Below are 21,665 nucleotides of genomic sequence, written 5' to 3'. Positions count from 1 at the left end.
TTAATAGGATGAATCAACAGTTTTAAAATAATTAAACTTTCAGTTGACTATAAAGTTTCATAACTTGGGGTTATGCTACTTGATATATAAAGGACTCAAACACATTCAAGTCTATTTCTAGGTGGAAGCATTTTCTAGGCTATACATACAAGTCTGAACTTTTAGACTCCCTATGACCTCTCAAAATAACAAAGCCTTCTCCTGATTGTGCCTTGTACAATTTAGGCATTTAGCAGTAATGTCATCAATCATAATGTAAGAAGATAACTCTGATGAACATGAACATACCATTTATGAACACTCACATTTATCGCCTGTGTGATACAAACTGTCTGAATGGAGCATGCAAAGTACACAATAAATGACTAGAATTTGTTTGACTTTTTTTTTATTATTCTCTTGATCATTTTCTCCAACCCAAAGACAAGAATACACAGCATAAGATGAAAATATCCCATTTAATAGTTTACAGCCTCTCATCTTTACCACTATCATATCATTTATATTTTCATTCCAGACATTCACATCCACTTTGAAGACATGAACCACTGATTCAGTTCAACATGTCAACTTGACTGGAAAAAAGTCAACTCCTGTAAGGCCCTCACAAATCTCATAGGTTATTACTGTATATTGTTGTACAGTCAGGGTGTATCTGGGGGTAACATACAGATTTTTACTTCAAAAGTACAATGGATGTATTTTTTTAATTTATTTTAATTTGACTGGGGAAATGGACATAGTCGTCAGTAACCTGCTCCTCCAAAGCCTTATCACACTGTGTGTCATTGACCTGGCCAAATACAGAAAAAAAAAAACCTAAATATTATCTTCAAATAAACTCATATGCTCTTTACCACTGAAAAAGGAAAAAAAGTGTTTCTGAAATCTGAATAACTTCCAATTGTACAACTGTCAGCTCCAACCAATCAAGATGGTGTGGTGGATTTACCAATTTCACATTCTCTTCTATATAAGGAAAAAAAAAAAAAAAAAAAAAAGATGATTAAGTCAAGTGTACAAATAAAATTATTTACATTGGTTCTCACATGCAGCTCAGAAGCTGAGTTGAAATTGCAGCCAAAATTGTCATGTCCTACCCTGTTAAAAGTGAAGACATGTTCACACATTCCACTCAGACAAAGATGTATATTTACAGACAAGCACTGTTTCTCACACTCACACACTCACACACACACACACACACACACACACACACACACACACACACACACACACACACACACACACACACACACACACACACACACACACACACACACACACACACACACACACACACACACACACACACACACACACAAAATTAAATATAACTTCAAAAGCTAATCACACTGCTGAGGGATATTTGTATCCATGTCTGTTCTTCTTTTACATGTTTTTTTTTCATTGATACAATTAGAACTGTATTGGTCACTGTATTGTTAACATAACAGTTGATCAAATATGATTAATATGAACACAATGGTGGACAGTACAGTGCAAACAAACAACAGACAAAAAAAACTAAAACATTCAAGATAAGGTGTGGTTATGAAATCTCTTTCCCCACTGCCAGCCTTCCATTTCAATTTTTCAAACATCTCCCTCTTGTGGAAAATGGTGTATAGCACAGGTAACATGCAGGTTTGTCTCCCCCCAGGAAAAAAGATAGCGCTGCAATCATTTATATCAAAGGTCCTCTTAAAAACAAATGTACACCTCTGAATGGCAGCAGACAGTGGTGGGGCTACTTTATCACATGCACGTCTGTTCACACTGCCATGTGGGTTTGAATAAATAGGAGAAGGATGTTTCCTTTACTTCCCTGAACGGTTTTTAAGTGTGTAGTTTCTTCTCAGCTGCTATTTACATAGACAAACTCCAACTTTCACCGGACTATAGTCTACGAAGAGAAAACCACCTCAACAAAACAGTGAGAAAGCCGAAAGACATGTCTCTCTCCCACACAAACACACACACACGCGTTTGTATTACTATGCTTGTGAGGACTTCGTTTTAGGACGGCATTGAAAATGGCTGGAAAAAAATCTGACAATTTACAAGCTCAAGGCGTATTGCAGCGAGCTTGTACATCTGCTATTTTTTTATGTGTGCCACCAGTGCGGGATTATGTATAACTCAGGCATAACACTAACCCCAACCCCTAAACCTAACTTCTAAAATGTCTCATCCCAAGTCCCAACACCAACTTGAATATTTGCCTAATTGTAAGGACCAGAAAAATGAACCTCACAGGTATAGCAATACAAATACACACACACAAACACGACTTTGACAATGAGTAGCAAAAGTAGAGAATGAAAGCAGGCCAAAATTCCACCTGTTATGGTTCAGTCCCAAGTAGTCACCCTAATGCTTCATCATTCATAAACAAAATAGAATCTTTCACAATGACGACAGCCGACAACCCCATACTATTCTGCTTCAAATTTTAATTACTGACCAAAACAAATCACTACATTGAAGACTCCCTCAGTGTTCTTGTTGATTACTGTAACAAGTGCGTGGAAGGTGCTATATGATGGATAAAACGTTTATCAGGTGCACACACACACTGCATTTACAAGACTATTTTCATTGGCCTCCAATGAAAATGATTCACTTCCACACAAAGATGATATGTGCTGTAGGGCATTCAATAAGTCAATTATAGGTCTGACTGCATAAATATAATCACTTTTAGTCAATAGTGCAGAGGGATGCACTGCAGATACTGTAAGGCCAGTTGGAAGGGATAAGCTTAATTTGTACTCGACATGAACGTGGCGTGCGCAGGAAATCAAAAACGATGCGTGTGCAGGGGAACAACAACTAAAAGGTTGCCTTTCTGAGGGACAGGGAAGACAAGGTGCCATGTCAGACATTAAACCTCATTCATACTTTGTTTCACATCCCAAATTGTAGACCTACAAGCTCACAACACGTTGTGAGCTTGTAGTTCTGCCATTTCTGACATACAAGCATAAATGAGGCTTTTATGCAGAACTGTGCTCAGGTTTCAGTAGTACAGTACATCACTTGGACAAACAAACCCTCGACTCAACATTTAAAACAACCCCGATAGCAGCCAACCAACTCGCCCTCTAAACTCAGTGACAGGAAAACAAAAACAAAACATGATATAACCAATCTCAAAGAATATGAAATGATTAAATGCAGCTCATTTGTAATCTCTCAAGATTATTTTCTTTCTATATACAGTATGTATACAATTAGTCCCTGGCTAATCTTCGCAAGTCTTCACATGGATGGTTTTTGTACTTTTATTTAATTTGATCAGCTTTCGTATGCTTTACAATTATATACAATGTACAGGCAGCAGATCATATAGCTTTTACAATGAGTATGTGATGATACAGGGAAGTCTTTTTTATAGACTATGATGTGGCCTAGTTCTATTCAGACAATTTACATTGTGAATAATTGGAAGTTTTTAGAAAATGGTTGGTATCTAAAAAAAGGATGAAAGATAGTACAAGAGACAAAGTGTAAAAGCCCTCAATATGTACAGAAAAAAGCCAATATAGCATTTGTCAACAACAGAAAAAAGTTAAACTTAACGAAATATAATTTCCTCCATATACACATACCAAACTGTAGCTCAAAAATATTTCCAAAGCTAAATAGCATCTCTGATTTGGTCACAAAAGTTAGAGTGAAGCATAGTGAATATTAAGTATACAGCCCGATTGAACATCTGACGATCTGAACACAAACAGCTTATAGGGCTGCTAAGCAGGTTAACCACTTGCACCCTAGCATCCCCATTCTGGATGGAACATTCACCAAAAATATGCAGATCTACAAGCTCACTACACATCCTGACACATTGTGAGCTTGTAGATTGGCTATTTTTGGCAAAGAGGGGATTAAGTATAGGAGCAACTCAAATCCAGTTTAGAATGTATAGAGGATTTAAGTGGTTAAGTGATGATACTGTAGGCTTCTTTTTCATACAGACGCTCCACTTTGATTGCAATCAAATTACTTTGACACAGCTGTCCATCTCACTGTGCTGTTTGAGAGTTAAGTTAACATAAGAGAAAAGAACTGCGAGGTATTAAGGTTTGCCCCCCACCCATCCCTGATGGCGTGGTCAGGAATTCTCATTTGGAGAAATATGCAAAACCAAGAAATCATTACCAACGGTCACCACAGAGTCTAGCTCAGTCACTGTACCTCAAACTAATAATGATCCAAGTGAATACAGGTGCTCCTTTAAAACAAAGATATGAGAAGAGAAATTATAATAATCTTAAAGCAACAATTCCCTTTACTAAGAACATTTACACTTTTGATTGTTTTGAACATGCAAACTTGGTATAGGGTAGACTGACATTAGCTGCCGTGATAAACCTTAGTCATCAATGCTTAGGCATTGTTATTTTATTTTATTCCAGACGGTCATTATTGAAATATTTAAAGAGGTAAAATCACCCATAAATGTTTACACCAAGGACAAAAAACCCCACTGATGCAGTGATGTAGTGTGCATGTAGAAGAAAGCTGATGGTGGCATGAAGCATCTTAAGTTAACATTTCCCTTAAAAACAAAAGTATGATTTCCTCAGAATAATGTTTTACTATATAACAAAGTTAAATCTAAGGAGGTTTGTGCACCCATCCATACACATTTTAAAATGAGAGCAAGTTAGTGACATTATTACCCCAGGCAAGTGGATATTGGTGGCACTGGTGGTTTATCGTTTTCTACAGTAAGTCAAAGGTGTACTTAAAAGTGAAAATGTTCTATTAAAAGTGAAATATTGCTTTAAATCCATCCAGCCAATCGTCTTCTAGTAATAGTTTCCAAGGATATCATCCTCAAAATGCACTCGACACAATTAGACTCTTACAAACCCACTTTGTATAGGAGGGTCTTCTTATTTCGTTGTCAGAAAGGCACATCACTTTGATATCAGGCATATTATTTAAGTTAAATCACTTAAGAAAAAACAAAACAAAAACGAAAACATACCATCACAAAAATAGTGCCAACACAATGACCTCAATGGAGCGTCATAACGAAGACTCAAGGAGAGAGAAAAAAAAAAGCATTCAGTGCATGTAACTACATTCATAATAGACTTCATTTACATGTACGTGCAGGGTGACTAAGTCCAACCAAGTTAAATAAAACTGAATGTTTGTCTAATCTACAAGCTGTTGTGTTGATATCTTACGCCTACAGAGAGCATTTAGATGCAGGAAAACGTGAACGCAGATCTCGAGGTGGTTATTCCAATGAATAATTTATATATGAAACAGATCCATTTCTGACCAGGATATATACATCCTTTAAAATGGATCAAACTATCCATTAACCGTTTGCTTTGCTGAATAAATGCACCAAGAGAAGCTAATTGTTGGTTCATTTTAGGAAACTGAACTGCAGGTGGAATAGAACATTCTCTGAAAGGTAGCCACAGCTGATCCAATTAGGCAATATGGAAATGTTTATTTTGCCATCATGACAGCAAAACTAAGGTAGGGTATTTCCTATGAACACAGGATGCAGCAGAGAGCTAATGCCAGAACCAGGAAAGCCCCATCAAGCTAGAGTAAAATGTTAAAGTGATCCTAGTAACACTCAAACAGGCTTCAAACTAAACTGATGCAAATGACAATGAATACAAAACTGAAGTAAAGTCTCAAGTTCATCCCCAAACTTGAAGATGGTATTTGATGTGTCAAACATGTTCCTGCTGCTAGAATGTGAGGACCAAGACTATGGTTGTAAAATCAGAATATGAAACCAGTTATGGCCAATAAAATAGTGCTGGAGCAACGTTCTGAGATTTACATAAAAGCTTTAAATCAGTTTGTTGGCTACAGAAACTGAGGGGTGCCAACTGAAAGACGCACCTTTAACAATGGAGCATGGTGCAGATTGTAGTAGAGTTAAATTTGATTTTATCAAAGACATTTTTATCGCCAAATGTTTTCATTCGAAATTATCCAACTTCAATAAATGACAAAATTAAAACCACAAATCAAAGAAAACTGAATTAAACAAGTGCTCATACAGTGGCCAAAAGTTCTTTAAAGTGGCTCAGCAAGGTGGAACGTACCACAATATGGTTTACGTATAAGCAATTTTGAGTGGCGGTGGTATGGGGTTGGGCCAAAAAGCAAACAGATTTCAAAGCTAACAGATCAAAGCTAAACCGATTAAGAAGATCAGGTAAGTCCATGGATATTTGTTTCCGATTTTTCTGGTGACGTCAATAATCATTATGGTCTTCATAACATCCGTTTTTTTTCCCTCCCCCCATGTTACGTTCCACTGCTTCCCATGCAACTCGAGGGCAGCGGTCTGCGGTGATGTCACAGGGGGATCCGTTTTGAAGAAAAGGAGGGAGGTGAAAAGGAAAATCACTTTCTCATAGTTCCCATGGCAGGGCATTTTAGGAGCCAGATGGCAGCTCACATCACTGCCAGGACTGAGGAGGGAAGTTATTAACCTCGGCCAGGTCTTGCACAGCCGAGCCTTTGTGGGTATACGTCAGCTTGACCCTCATTCGTAGCTGTTGCTGAAATATTGTCAGGATGATGCATGTTTATGTCAATGAAAACACAACAACAATTAGGACTGCAACTACCGATTAACTTGTTTTGATTATCCTATCGATTACTTTTTCTATTAATCGAATAATCGAAAAGCGAGTTGCTTTCTATACATTTTTTAACTATACAGCTACAAAATGATTAACTACTTACAGTAAGTGTTATTTAATACTGCCCATTGGTGTCATGCAACAATAGTGAAAATAACACAAGCTTGTAGATCAGTTACTTTAAACTTTGATTTGATTAAACAATCTATAATCGCTTAGTTTCAAAGTAGTGTTGAGTACACTAAATCATTGGTTCTTAAAGTTGGATCTGGGGACCCCCAGGGGTCCTTGAGGGTTGATCCAGGGGGTCTCCAGCAAAAGTAGTTCACATAGTATCACAATCATTTTAACCAATTTGTCCATTTATATGTTGGCTATTCAAAAACAGCAGATCAACAAGGTTGGATCTTTTTTTTTTTAAACACATCTTCTCTCTGGGGGTCCCTGGCACAATACGTTCAGATGGGGCCCACGGCCAAATATATATCAATTTAGAGGTCCTTGGCACAAAAGGAGTTTGAGAAACCCTGCGCTAAAGAGTAAACAGCAATCAGAGTCAACCTCTAAACAACAAAACAAAACCTACCTTCTGTGGGTTGAGAACTCTGATGACCTGTGTGACACTCCCCTGGTTGAGAGCTGGGACAACATTACTGGTAGGGGACAGCAGCTGCAGCTGGAATGTCTGAGCAATAAAGAGCACACATTAAAGCCTATTCCATAGATTCACCTGAGTTATGAAACCCCATCACCCACATCTGTAATTATATCCAACAGCTCAGTCACTTTACATAGCATTGTAAACTCCCTGGATCCTCACACTTGTCTGCCAAACAAGCTAAATCCACCTGTTTAGCCCATTAGCGATATATGTGCTAATGAACACCCTTTAGGTCTGGTTCAATATTTATTTAATCAACACACAATGAAAAGCAGATTATTCGATTATTTAATTAACCTACATGAGCAAGATTAAGTCGGGAGCACCCAAGTCCTGAAGACACTGCCACTAGATGGCACTATTACCTGGGTTCACGTTATGTATTTCCACGGTGGTCTATAATAGGTTATAAATAATGGTTACGATGTATTTTCAGTTAATTGCCCAGCCCTGTTTTAGTGTTGCACAGTTAAAACAGATGACACTGCTTTACCTTTGGTACTGCAGCCTGAAAAACAAAGTCTGTCATGTCAGCCTCGGTGGTGTTGGAGGCATGGATGGTGATGACTGCTATGTTTGGATTGGGGTTGGCCCTCTCAAACGTGAATTCTATTTTCAGACCATTCTTGTTGTACGCCGTCATAGGTGGGATAGCTACAGAAAACAAAACAAACAAAAACATTGAAAACCTGCATAATATTCAGCATTAAAATGTCAGACATTCAGGGGTGATACAGTAAAAAAGATTGACCACCAATGGGCTTTGTTGCAGAATGACAATACCACAAACTGCATATGGGAGAGGATGACTGAGGAAATTCATGAGAAGCTGAAAAATTGCTCTTTTCAACAGCAAAGCCTAACCCTGAACCTAGCTCGCAGTTTGAGATTTGAGACATAATGTTAAGCGCATTACAAATATAATTATCGTTATTAGTAGTAGTAGCACTACATGAAACCTTCCAGAACCTGTGAAGCTCTAAGATGCTTTTTTTTCTTTTTTTTTCTTCTTCATTGTAACCAAATAAATGGCCAATCTCTAAGCTCACGTGTCACGACATGGCACGTTGTGAGCTTGCAGATGTCCTTTTTTAAGAAACATTTTGAGTTCTGGGTTCAACTCAAGGTTAGTACCATCTCCTGAGCAAGGAGGTCCAAATTAGGTTCAGACTTATCTGACGCCATAGCGTGCGATTATAAATCCAGAACCCATGAAATAGGTATCACAGCACAAAATCGTTTTTGTAGACTAACAGAGCCTGAAGAGATGCACTATGTGGATGACTCACCTGTGGCTGCAATATCATTAAACAAGGACTGTGAGGATAGGCCATCCAGGAGGAAGGTGGGCTGGGAGGTGGGCACAGAGGGGGAAGGAGCAGGTGCTGCTGGACCACCTGGGGAGGGCAGAGCAACACACCAGGGTTAATCATTGATAATATGTTCAGACCCCTATTTGAAAGGATGTTGTGCCAAGGACCCCAATTAGATTAGATTTGTCAAAATGTTTAAAAGAATAGGCAACCTACAAGCTCACAATGTGCCACAGTGCAACGCATTGTGAGCTTATAGATCACCAAAATATAAAGTAAGACTTCACTTAAGTGTTTAAATGAACTTGGGGACCCCCTGGAATCCCCCTCAAGGACCCCAGTTTGAAAACCACTGCCTTATCCTAATTGCATAATGGCACAATAAATAATGACAATAATCACAACACTGACACCTAAAGGCTCTAAAATGTAATGGGCTGGAGTTATTTAAACTCAAGCTCTACAGCTATACATGCTATAATGACATGGCCAAAATAGTGAAGCTAGGGTTAATGTGGTGAACAAAGAGATGAAATCAAGTCTCCTACCAGACAGTGAGAGGTCCCCCAGCAGATCAAGCAACTCTCCTCCAGCTGAAGCAGGCTTGGTGGGTAGCGTGGTCTGGATGACTGGTACCACATCATTACCACCCAACAGGTCCAACAAATCATTAGCCTGGAGAACCAAGACAATACAAATAAAACATTAAAACACCCACAATAAATAAAGTAATAATAATCAAAAAGCTCTTAATTTGTAATCGTTTAAATTCAACCAAATGGTGTCATTTTGAGTGTAACAAAGTTATTCTCTGACACTCTGCTGAACTTGACATTTTGTCTTTGAATACTGACTTGACTGCCTCAGGACTGTATGCTATGCACATACAGGATCCTTTAAGAAATTATGCACATGCAGTAAGCTTTAAGGCTGGACTCAAACATGCGCTCCCATTTCCCATGTCTTACATGTGGTGAGCAGTACTGGTATGAGTGCAGAGTTTCCAGTGTGTCATTCGTTTGACTTAAGTTGGGATTGTTGGCCAACTGTAAGAAAACTACAAGTGAAATGGCCAGGTAGAGGGGTCAATGGACGGCACTTCTGTCCTATTGCGAGCGGTCAAGGTTCATCAATATTGAACACCACTTGACGCCGTCGGGTGCCTCACGTGGAGACGTGCCTCTCCAATAAACTCCAGCGGCGGAAGAGCTGCACAGGTGTGAGTCCAGCCTAAGAAAGTCCCTGGAATTATTCTTACCTGGTTGGTTGGCTGAGTTATAGGGGGTGGATGTTTCAGGTCCAACACAGAGGGCTCTGTCTCCCCGTTGGTCTGCACAATCTCTGTGGGGCCATTAGAAGACGTTTTCTCCATAATGGGCATTCGCTCTAGTAGAGCTGGCCTACAGAGTAACAGGAACAGAAGAATGGAAAGAGGTAGAAGTTGATGGTCCATCCGTTTGTTAGAGGTTTAATGGCAATGATAGGAATATGAAACAGAAGGCGATGCTCCCTCACCTCATGTGGTCATATTTTTTGAAAAGTGCATTGTACTCCACAGCTCTCTGCTGCAGTTCCACATCGATGCTACTGCCATATATTGACACCACTTTCTTGATTCGGCTGAAAAAAGAAACATCAGTAAAAAGTATTTCCTACCTTACAGAGAATGGATAATGGATTATAATATACTGTAATAACTATAATTAATATAGCCTTTTTTCCACACAGAAAATTTAAATTACAAGGTCCTTTACAACAGTGGTTCTTTAAGTGGAAAATCAAATGGTTATTTAAAACATAAAAAGATGGTAAAAATTCAAGCAAGATACAGATACAAGGAGTAAAGGCTCTTCCAAGTATGGTTTTAAGAGAGATTTAAAAGATGCCACAAAAGTCGCTAGTCCTATCACATGCAGATGTATCACTGACTGAACTTTTATCACTTCCACTTATCTAGGTGTGTATGTACCCTGCACTTGGAACACTTTAATCTCTGCCTTCATACAACTGGAAAAATGTAGATGAATGTTAAAAGACCACACTTACTTCACACTGCTGAAGCGAGTGGACAGCTTCATGATTGCAGTAAGAGAGTAACCCCGGGTAACAGGAGTTGACAGGTTGGACACCAGCAGTCCTTCCAACACATCCAGAACCTCATCCTCTGTTACCTAGAGCACAGAAACACACCACTACTGATGCAGGTCTGCTTGGATGGCAGGGTTTACTTAACCCTAGCAAAGTATTGTTTGTGGTGGAAGCAGTCTGTTGGGAGACGTGGGTTGCAAGTGGGCAGATCTTTTGTGTGTGGGCCTGTTAATGTCAGGGTGTCAGTTTTGTTAAGTGGGTTTGCCGTGGGCCAGTCTGATATTTCTGTAGGCTATCACAAACAGGCCAATAAATTAGTTTATTTTTTTATTTTGGCTGGGATTCTGAATGTGTACCTGAATGGGTTCTTCCTCTTCACACTGGCCAGACACCAGCAAGTCTCCATATTCTCCTATGCACCAAGATGACACCTGCACTAGGGGTTGCTACAGAACAGAGAAACACATTTTTACTTTTGAAGCTTATAACACACACACGCACGCACGCACGCACGCACGCAAACAAACAAAACAAAAAATCTACAGCGATTTCAGTCATGGTGCACACATTATGTGAACATGGCTAACAAGCTCTGACCTGCGAAATGTCGTCCAATAGGGCTTTGTAAAGCCTCTGTACTGTGTAGGCGTGCATCTCCACACTGTTGGTGATGAGCTGGATGAGGTTAGGAACTGAGTCGTCTCGCACATAGCTCCCTGCCTGTGGGACATAAAAAAAATTGCAGGATAATGTAGACGGCTAGTGTATGACCAGTGCATTGTTTTGGCAATGTTAACTTATGTTCAGAATGCATGTTGAATTTATTTATTTTAGGGCTGTTGAAATGATCTGGCAGCAGTTTTGTGCCAGCAAAGGGGTGACTGTTAGCTGGTTAGCCTCTTTTCAACCAAAGTGTTCACAGACCTTTAGGGACTTATTAACGGTTAAATACAGGGAGGAACTATTCCCCTGGAGCCAAAATGGAGCTAGGTTCTTGCAGTCGAAAGGTTTAACATTTCATGAATTTCAGGCAATGTTCCTGTGGTCACAATGGGGTGAATTAGTGTTGTCACAAAGGTATACATACCGTCGTCAGAACTCTCATGATGGTGTCTATGTGCCATCTTTTCGAGGGAGCATACCTGTAACAGAAAATAAATGATTTCAACAGTCCGACGATGGATCAATCATTTAATCCTCAAAGCATTTGAATAGGTTGGCCAATAAGTCTCCCTGAACAGAAGAGACAGAAATCAAGTTTAAAATAAAAAATAAGTGTAAACACTGAAAAATAAAATATATAATAATAAAATAAAGATTGATATTGAGATTGATATTTTCAAGTGAGCCCTGATACAGTAAAGGTTGGGATATGTAATGCATATCATGTATTTGTTGTTCTGACATTTTTCAGCTTAACATTTTGCTCTTCCAATCTCTGTTGTATTGTTCATTGCCTTCATTACCAGCTGTTATAGACTAGCAGACTAGGAGACTACTAGGGTCAGGTGACCAGGCCCAGTAAGGTATTTTAAGGTGTGCCTGTATAGTTTCCTTTGTCTCTGTAACGGAGAACCAGAAACATTTTATGACATGGCATGTGCCATTGACGCACCTGTCGAGGCAAACCAGAGTTTAATGGAACGCACTGAAGTCAGTGAGAGCCATGTGGACAAGTGTATGAACAAACATTATTATTTCATGATTGTGTAATGACTGTCAAATAACCAGTTTAGGATAATAAAAGAGATATTATACATCGTTTGATATGCACACTACGGTACATGTAATTGAGGTATCTAAAGAGCACAGAGCTAAGGTTGTGACTGGGCTGTATGGGTTGGTTGACAAGTCTCCTGATAACAGTCCTTCCTTACTGCAGTGCACAGTTATAAACTTACTCTGTGTTCTTTAAATACCTCAATAAACTTATAGTGTGCAGATTAAAAAACAAGGCAGCAGAATGTGATACTTCTTTTTATTTTCCTGAACCTATTATTTTACAAAAGGTCATAATCATTCAAAGATATTTATTCATACACTTGTTCATTCCAGCGTGCGGCTCTAGTTTGCCTCCAAGTGGAACCACTCTGCCAGCTGGAATTGCCGGTCCAAGAAAGTACATTGATTGCCCAGGACTGTCCCAAAATACAAATGTTACCGTCCCCAAATGAATGTAATTCGTCCCCAAAAATATTAGTAATATAAATTAATAAATTCATGTATTATAATAATATTTATTATTATTATTAGCCTATTATTGTTCTTGCTGGTGAAATTGGCTTTGCAATTCTTTCTATTTTTATACTGTCATTTGTAGCTTATAAAAATCTCATTGCCAACGAGTTTGTAGCCTCCCATTACCAGACTTTCCACCTCAGCCAGTTTGCTAGTGAGAGTGGGTGTTATATACGGTAAAGAACCATGCACAACTGTTGGAGGAATTACGGTAAAATTGGGTTTGTACGATGTTGCGTGTTCCACTGGAGCTAATATACAAGCCTACAATCGTGTTCGTCTATATGCTCAACGCATGTTTTGGTTCAGATGAACTGTAGCCGAGATGGAGGTATTTATTTTATGACAAGCGGACCTGTTATTGAGTTATATAAAAGGACCATTATTGGAGAAAATAAGCCACCACAGCACGGGAACTCTGTGAAATGAATGTCAGCATGCACAGCTGGCTGTGTTGAAGACAAAGATAACGTCTTGTATTGGAGATAACAGGTTTCTAGAGATGCTAAAAGTTAAAACAATTAATTTAATTACAATGTGTCCTATATTCAAATAACTGCTCACTAAAAGTAGGCTATATGTCTGTGCTTGGTGCGGTGACACCGCGTTCCATTTTACATTTTATTAACACATTGGGTGCCCCAAGATTGAGCCCCATTTATCCCCTCTCGATGCCCAGGCCCACCACCATTGTATTGAATACGGCCCTGCTGCGTCAATGCATGCGTCATGACGTCACTTGGACACATGACCGCAGACAGGATGTTATTGTGTAACATACTGTATGGGCTAGTGTTGATCATAGCTGTTGTTTGCCGATCAAAAGTTGGTCATTTTGCCGCAGCCTGCCAGTTTTAGCCATAAAACAAACATCAGAGATAAAGGGCGTTAAAGATGGGGAAATGCATTGGAGTATATGGACAAAAAACGGCCACGCGATGCTCTCAGCGTCGATTCGAAGCAACCCACGGTGAATGGGCTACATCCCGGCGTAGCCCCGACCTTACGGTGAGATTTAAAGTTAATACTGTAAATACAGTAAACGTGGCAAACACGTTGTGGGCCTCCAGCGACATCAAAGAGTTTGACGCGTGGGCACCCGCTGAGTTAAATATCACCATCCAAATCATATCCATAATGTTAAGCCCCCGATACACGTAGCAATTTCTTCATCAATATCAACCAGCAATGACCAAAGGCGTCAATTGGATATGGCTAGGTATGGCAGTTGCCATACCTTGGCTAAAGGAGAAAAAAAATAAATGTACTTCCTAAAATAAATTCATGCCCGTTGATAAGGTATGGCAACATGACTGGTGTCTCGCACGCGTGAAGGCACAAAAAGATTAATCCAATGACGCTGCCAATGGCCATACCCAATTGACGCCTCTGGTCGTTGCTGGTTGATATTGAGGAAAAAATTGCTATGTGTATCAGGGGATTTACTCTTGATGTGGCGCAGCAATATTTTCCAAGGAAAGGAGACTGCATGCCAAGATTTATCTCTCAGCCACAGCTTGTAGATTGGCTCTTTTCCACTAGTTGTAACCCAGATTGACATTGTCGGTTATGCGCACCTTTCTGCTGTGTAAATTAATCTCTTCAAATAGCGCAGCATGTTAGCAAGCAACTATGTTCTACCTGAAAAGGATTATCAGCACTGCCTTTGTTGACCTTTTAAACATTCGGTTTACATCATATTTATTTTCTGTGTGTCTCACGATGCGAGTTTGCACGCCATTTACGAAGTAACATTGATATGCACAATTTGCATCCCAAACAGACCTACATATTTTTACGTCCTTGGGACATCGGGATTCCCTTAGTCTCGAGCCCTGTTAGGGGGTGGACCAGTAAGGTACACTAAAATCATGTTTAAAGTCACGGTTTGGTTCATTTCCAGTTCAGTATGGGGGAAAAAACAGGTGAATACATTGCAGCAAAGCAACCTCTCTGTGAGTTGAACATGCAGTGCACACATGCACAAGTCTCTTTACTCTCTTACTTCTCTGCAGCTAGGAAGACTCCTGATGCGCAGTCCGCTTTGAATTCTGGGTCACACGAGTCCAGGAAGTAGAGCAGCTCCTTCATCATGCCTCGAATGTTGTTGCCATTCACCAAAGCAAAGCTCAGTTCCATTGCACGCCTGAGACGGGAATGAAAAGGGACAGCGGTGTAAAGCAAGCTTGTAGTCTATTTTTGGAAACTGTTCAAAGTATAAAATGTTGTTCTGACCATTGTAAATGTTGGTTCAGTCGTTTCTAATGCAATTATATTTATTATTTATGTAATTTGACATATCTATTTTACTGCCTATGACGAGCGCTCGTCACGTGTCGCTCACTGCCATGGTGAGCGCTCGTCAAATCCTGATTTGGGCCATGGAACAGCCACTGGCTGTCTGTGGTCTGTGAGTTGCCGTAGCAATGACACACAGCCAGTCATGTGACACATACACACACACACAGAGTTGTTTCCTTTAGTTTTCGTGGCAATAGATCCACTTTGCTATGCTTGGTATTGATTTTGGGAGAAAACAAGCCACATTCCACTGGCTCTCTCTTTGCACTGGAGATTCACAGCCATCTGATTTATTTTTTTGTTACACTAGAAGACTTGCAGGGCGTCTCTTTTAAACACAACGGATGAAAATAATGGATGGATATTTTTCTATAAAATCTCAAAGGTTAAGTGTTTTGCTGGCGTTGAACAGACAAGATAAGTAAGAGTTAATTGCAATTATTTGTACTATGTCAACAAAAATGTTGTGATCGTGACAGGCTGACAACCCTCTTTGACATTAGCCTTCTGTGATCGTCACCTCTTGATGGACACGTCCAGGTCTTTTAAACAATCCACGATGGTGCTCCGATGCCTCTGCACAGCGTTGTGGTCTGTTTGTACCGTCTTCAGTAGGGACGTCAATGCCACATATCTAAAATGGGCACGTCACAAAACATAACCTTCACAACAAAGCGAGATCTGGGTCTTTGTACTTCTTAAGAAGAATTCTGCCAAGAAGGTTATTTAGTCCAGTAGAAGAAAAAGAAAATCTGTACTAATATTTTTAGGAGAGAAGAACGCAAACTAAAGATAAAATAACCTTCCAAGCCAAAATTCTCCTTTAAGTGTTGATTGAGGTGGTAAAGAAATTTGAAAAGATTTAAAAGTGACTTGCCTAATATTTTTGTCGTTGTTAAGAAGGAAGCGCCCCAGTATGTTAATTGCCAACACCTGCAAAACAGAGAAAATGATTTTACCATGTGAAAAATACATTTTTCAGGAACACTCCAATTTTCTATCTTATTGTAATGTATTAGTCATGGGGTGGTGTTTATAAATATATACTGTAAGTCTCTGCCGTTTGAGAACCTTAGTCACAAATGCATAGTGGTAAATGGAAGCACTGATGGCAAGGCAATGTGAGCAAAAATGAATATGATTCTCCCATATAGATAGATTGAAACTTGTATTGCTTCACTTGCCTACATGGGGCATCAGTAATGATTGCATATCCACAAAAACATATTGAACCTTTTAACAGAACATGCATTTTGGTGAAGGGGCAACAAATGAACTCACCCTCAGTCCACTCTCTGATTTGATGTCCATTATAGTGAGAACAGTCTCATAAAGGATTGCATTGCCTACATTTTTACTTGTCTCTGTATTGGTTGCAACCTATAAGAATGAAAACAATTCATGAGTCAGATTTACCATTCAGTTAGTGAGGTTTTCAAACACAAGGTCAAACTTGAACTCTAACCTGTGCAAGGATATCGTTCATCGCTTCACTCGAATCGTCATCACTCTTGCCAAGAATTCGGAGTAGTCTCAATATCCGGACCTGAAATTAGCAGAAAGTGTCAAGCGTGGCCAGGCTAGTTTTAAAAGGTCATATAGCCTCCAATGTAGCACAAATGAAACGTTTCAAGTCTTACCTGCAGGAAGGGGTCACTGATGCCAGACACATCATGCTCAGGAGAGTATCCAGACATGATTAGGTTCTTCAGAATTCTCACCAACTGTGGAACCAGCTACAAGAAGGTGAACAACAGGAGAGAAGAGGTGTCAAAAGCCTTTGTCTCTCTAAACCTCCAAGGAATGTTGTGCAGGCAGGTATTTTTTAGCATTTAGGTAAATATGTGTTATGGCTTAGGGGAGATTATATTTTTGTACAAATGACAACTCATACAGTAATTTCATTTGTATTAAAAGCACGGAACTTGTTGAGGTTAATGAATCGAAACCTTGATTGTAATGAACATTGGGTTAGACTGTTTTGCTTTTAGAAACAGCATCTCAACATTGGGTTAGACTGTTTTGCATTTAGAAACAGCATCTCTGTCAAACTGGATCTGGCTGTAATAATGCTGCTGTATTCATATAAAGAGTTTGGTAAGCTTGCAGCATGATATGGATGTAATCTCATACTAGCGTTTCATTAACTGCCAGAGCAAAACTAACTTTTCACCCCCTTTATATACATAACGTATACTACATTCAGAAGTTTCCAGACAAAGTCAATACAGGTCTATGCGTTACCAGACCTGCCAACCTTGGGATTTTCTTTTGAGTACCATTACAGCAAGGAGTGTTTTAAAGGTTTATCTTAATATTACCTGTAACTCCTTGGTGGCTGTGTGATAAAAGTTTTAAGCCAGGTAGGGGACCGAGTATACTGTCAGCGATCGCATGGTTTTGGTTTGAAAGGATCAAGGTGTAGGGGGGGATCGTATCTTAGCAACACTGAAAGCTAAACCTCTCATTGGTCGTGTCATGAGTAATCAAGCAAATGAGGTGAACGCATTCTCAGACACCAGGTTCAAACTAGCACGGCTCACAGGCACTTCAGAGCAGACCGCAGTGCCAGTCAGTCACACAAAGCTGTCAGCAACGAGGAGATAGGAGTCGGAGGACAGCAGAATTACCGCAGTGTCTCATAAAATCACTCCGTTATTAATACCCTGACCTTAAAACACAGAAAAAAAGTGCGATTCCACGAAATTGCGTAGTTGTCATCGGGCATTTTGTGCCTGCGTACCGAGACCTAGAATTGCGTGGTGTGTATGCAAAAAGCGTACAGGTTGGCAGGTCTGCGTTACAAAAACAGGTTTTCATGATAACCTAGAGAAAATAAAAATGTACCCACCCCCACCCAAAAAGCTCCAACATTCCATTTTAATGCTTTGCTAGCCAAACTCTTGTGAATCATCAACTAAAACATATCAAGGTTTCATCACAAATATACAATCCTATGACATTCATTGACATTACACATAGGATATCCTCTGACAACAACAGATAAAAGTACAGATTATCTGTGCCTTGTGAAAACTCCTTGTGTGTGATCAATTTACCCATCACATCCTTTAATTACAAACAGTGATCAAATGAGGTACATAGAAGAGGAACAATGAAACCGTGACAAGTGAGACAGATATCTGACAAATGGAACAAAATAAATAAAACATCTTTACATAATCCTAAAAGAAGACAAACATAATGATCACTGTAAAAGTCAAGGAGATTGAAAGAAAAGGATAAAATAAGGAATGACATTACTGGACACAGGTTTTATTACGTCTATGGTGACTGTGTGGGGGTGATTACTCGTTACAGCATGCACCAGCTATGGAATCAGAATGTACTCTTACCTTCTCATTCTAACACAATGCAGGGGTTGTAACAAAGACAAATGACAGAAAAAATATGAGGTAGATGTTAGGGAGGGGAGAACTGGAAATCATTCACTTTCAGAGAGCTTAAAGTAAAGTTTTGAGATCATGAGGTGGGCCTTTTGGTGCAAAGATCTTTTTTTGTCACAGCTAGGGGAGGAGAGGTACAATAGCAGTTGAGAAACATGGAAAGAGACAGTGGAAGGAGATAAAGACTGAGGTATACTTTGAATGTAGAGGATACTTTGGGGCCAAGAATGCAATCCAAGGCTCAAAAAAGTAAGAACAAGTCTGTCTTTGCTATACTGAAAGGGAAATGTATAAGCAGAAAGAGAGAGAATGGCATGTGGTGTGACCATAAGACAAATGTTTCCTAATTCCCTGGATCCATTTCAAATAATTAAGTTTAATTTGAATCCTTACCTTTCTGAAGTGGGAGAGCATGTCAGGACTTCTTTCACACATTTCAGTGAGTAGGACAACAGATGTGTGGAGAACACCTGAGGGAACAAAGCAGAGAACTTTAGGATCGAAGTACCCCTATCATTTTGGTGCAAGGTGTTTACTTCCATGTGTCGTGCATTTTCTTTTGTCTCCTTTCACTTTCATGCACATACCGGTCTGACATGATTAGCCCATTGACTAGACTCACGGTTTACTTGATTACTGGCAAACATTTTCCGTAGTTTGTTGATTTTCAAATTCTAACAGAAACAGAATGATGGTGATCCTATAACTGTGCTATCTAAGATCCAAATCAAATATTGAAGGAAGTTGGTTGTGGTAAGGACGATTCATCATAAATAAGTTAACTCAAGTAAGGTTACTAGAAGTACAGACGGGCAAGAAAGTTTCCTCATAAATATGGATAGGCCCACAGTTATAGGTTTACACAAACAGAAACATACAAAAAAGCAGCCAGTGGACATCATGAGTGATTGCTTGGCCTGTCTCAAATAGTATATGTGCATATGGCTGTATTTAGACAGCAGTGTTGAGAGACAGGTGAACAAGGAAACAAAGAAGAATTACAGGCAACATAGGTCAACTGAAATCAAATCAGTGGCAGTGGTTTATGTGGCTGACATACAAACTGAACCCCACAACACATGCTTGAACACAGAGAAATGATTGTCTATGCCAGGCTGACTATGATTTTGCCCCTGTCCGTCCGCGTGCTTGGTGTCCTTCCATCTGTTTGTGGACAGCTAATCTCCGGCACTGTTGGCACGATGGCAGCGAAACTGTGCACGCACACTCCCTGGGTGCCAGAGCAGAACCTCTGCCCCCAATATTTTGCATGGACCTGTTGTAGCTCCACAGGGGGCGGATTTGTGCTAAACACATTTTTGGACAGTACAAAATGAGTCTTTCAGATTTCTTAATATTCCATCCTGATTGGCTAAGATTGGTTTGCAAGAGTGCTCCCTTTTGAACAAAATGCCTCAAATCATGAACAGAGTGCGATTTCCATGAAATTTTGCACGCACATTAGTGTTAATTTCGTTAACGAAATCTATGACGAAATATGTTCGCCAATGACCATTTTTCAATGGACGAAAACTAGACTAGACGAGACTAAACACCACGTCAATAAACAATAACTATGACTGAATCAGTAAGCATTTTCGTTGACTAATAAAGACGAGACAAAAATGTAGTTCACTAAATAAAAAGTAGGCTAAAATCTATGGTCATTTTAGTTCATGGACTAAGACAAACGAAATATAATATTACAGATATTGTCGGACACTCGAATCTCCGTCTCATCTCCTCCTCTGCCAGCTGTTCCCCAAAGCCCCAAACCCACCAATAGCGTCTCTCAAACACACACACAGTCAGACACACCCCCTTCACAGCAGGCAGACCAGGCGCACACAAACACCGACAGATGAATGAAAGGAGAGTCAGGGATTCAGACCGAAACATTACAAATAGCTACGGCTATTAAGCAAAGGGGGAGATGAGGCCTGCTCCGCTGTGCTGCGTTCCGTGGATTAGTTTGTCAGTACGCTTCCCGAGTGTTTTCCACTGATTTTCTGGGTCCTGTGCCTCGAGCCTGCCCGGCCAGACTGAGAGGCGATGTGACGGGGCCAATCCACAGAACGTAGCGTAGCAGGCTGCTACCTAGGCTAGTAGCATAGCATTGTAGTTTCACGTGCTCGTTCAACACAACAACACATCCCCGCGGTGAACTAATGGACAATCACGGCTGGTTGTTCAGTTTACATTTGACGTTGCTTTAATCTTAAATGCTGTCGCTTGCGGCTCTCTCAGCCTCTTTCGTTGCAGTGCATTCCTGCCTAATGCTTCGGTGTACAACGCACTGAACACAGGGAAGCAACACCATTGACCTACAAGCCCACAGCGCGTTGCATCCTCGACGCTTTGTGGGCGTGTAGATCGGCGGAGGTGTCTTACAAACAGCCGACAGTGTGAACAATAAATCAATGGCAATTTACTGTACAGCAGTATTAACATTTATTTTGGTGTTCAAATGGAACCAAATGGACCCGTTAGGGTTAAGGTGGTTCCATTTGTATACAGACTTAAATTAGACCATCTAAAGTAGTGATGGGCAATCCCGTTCATTTCAGTGAACGGATCATTTCGTTCACGTTCACGGTAATGATCCGTTCAAAAGACTCGTTCAAATGATTCGTTCATAACGCGATCGTCCCGTGAAAAACACAATCGCGGGAGCGTTTTTATTATGTCGCGAGTACAGCCCGCCGCCGCGTTCTATCTGCCCGCCCGGGCTATTAGGGGGAGGGGCGGGAGTGTGAACGAAAGTGTGAACGACCCATTTCAGGGATTTGAACGAATCGTTCACGAGTCATGTTAATGATTCGAATCTTATGAACGAATCACTCATTAAAAACCAGCTCAGTGGCCTTGTGGTTAGAGTGTCCGCCCTGAGACTGGGAGGTCGGGGGTTCAATTCCCCGGCCGGTCTTTTATACCAAAGACTATAAAAATGGGACCCAATGCCTCCCTGCTTGGCACTCAGCATCAAGGGTTGGATTGGGGGGGTTGATCACCACCA

The 21,665-nt window shown here is 40.2% G+C and overlaps 1 protein-coding gene across 3 annotated transcripts in view; it reads right to left on the bottom strand.

Annotated features, from left to right (window-relative positions):
- Positions 1 to 472: 472 nt before the first annotated feature.
- The window catches only part of ap1g1 (adaptor related protein complex 1 subunit gamma 1), a 36,626-nt gene continuing 15,433 nt past the window's right edge, over positions 473 to 21,665 (bottom strand). For 2 of the 3 annotated variants that reach the window (XM_080729326.1, XM_080729327.1), the window contains exons 6-23: positions 19,043 to 19,119; positions 16,883 to 16,978; positions 16,708 to 16,788; positions 16,524 to 16,622; positions 16,120 to 16,175; positions 15,763 to 15,876; positions 14,947 to 15,087; positions 11,791 to 11,845; positions 11,301 to 11,423; positions 11,060 to 11,149; positions 10,662 to 10,786; positions 10,131 to 10,235; positions 9,874 to 10,015; positions 9,164 to 9,290; positions 8,592 to 8,699; positions 7,796 to 7,956; positions 7,228 to 7,326; positions 473 to 6,557 (exon numbers count right to left, since the gene is read on the bottom strand). In XM_080729326.1, the coding sequence (XP_080585452.1) occupies positions 6,456 to 6,557; positions 7,228 to 7,326; positions 7,796 to 7,956; positions 8,592 to 8,699; positions 9,164 to 9,290; positions 9,874 to 10,015; positions 10,131 to 10,235; positions 10,662 to 10,786; positions 11,060 to 11,149; positions 11,301 to 11,423; positions 11,791 to 11,845; positions 14,947 to 15,087; positions 15,763 to 15,876; positions 16,120 to 16,175; positions 16,524 to 16,622; positions 16,708 to 16,788; positions 16,883 to 16,978; positions 19,043 to 19,119 (1,901 nt within the window). In that variant the 3' untranslated portion in view covers positions 473 to 6,455. The remainder of the gene's footprint in view (positions 6,558 to 7,227; positions 7,327 to 7,795; positions 7,957 to 8,591; positions 8,700 to 9,163; positions 9,291 to 9,873; positions 10,016 to 10,130; positions 10,236 to 10,661; positions 10,787 to 11,059; positions 11,150 to 11,300; positions 11,424 to 11,790; positions 11,846 to 14,946; positions 15,088 to 15,762; positions 15,877 to 16,119; positions 16,176 to 16,523; positions 16,623 to 16,707; positions 16,789 to 16,882; positions 16,979 to 19,042; positions 19,120 to 21,665) is intronic. The other variant, XM_080729328.1, reaches the window with a different exon arrangement.

Source organism: Nannobrachium achirus (genome assembly GCF_963921795.1).
Source record: "Nannobrachium achirus genome assembly, chromosome: 7".
Classification (NCBI taxonomy): domain Eukaryota; kingdom Metazoa; phylum Chordata; class Actinopteri; order Myctophiformes; family Myctophidae; genus Nannobrachium; species Nannobrachium achirus.
This window is presented reverse-complemented; position numbering and strand designations above follow the sequence as displayed.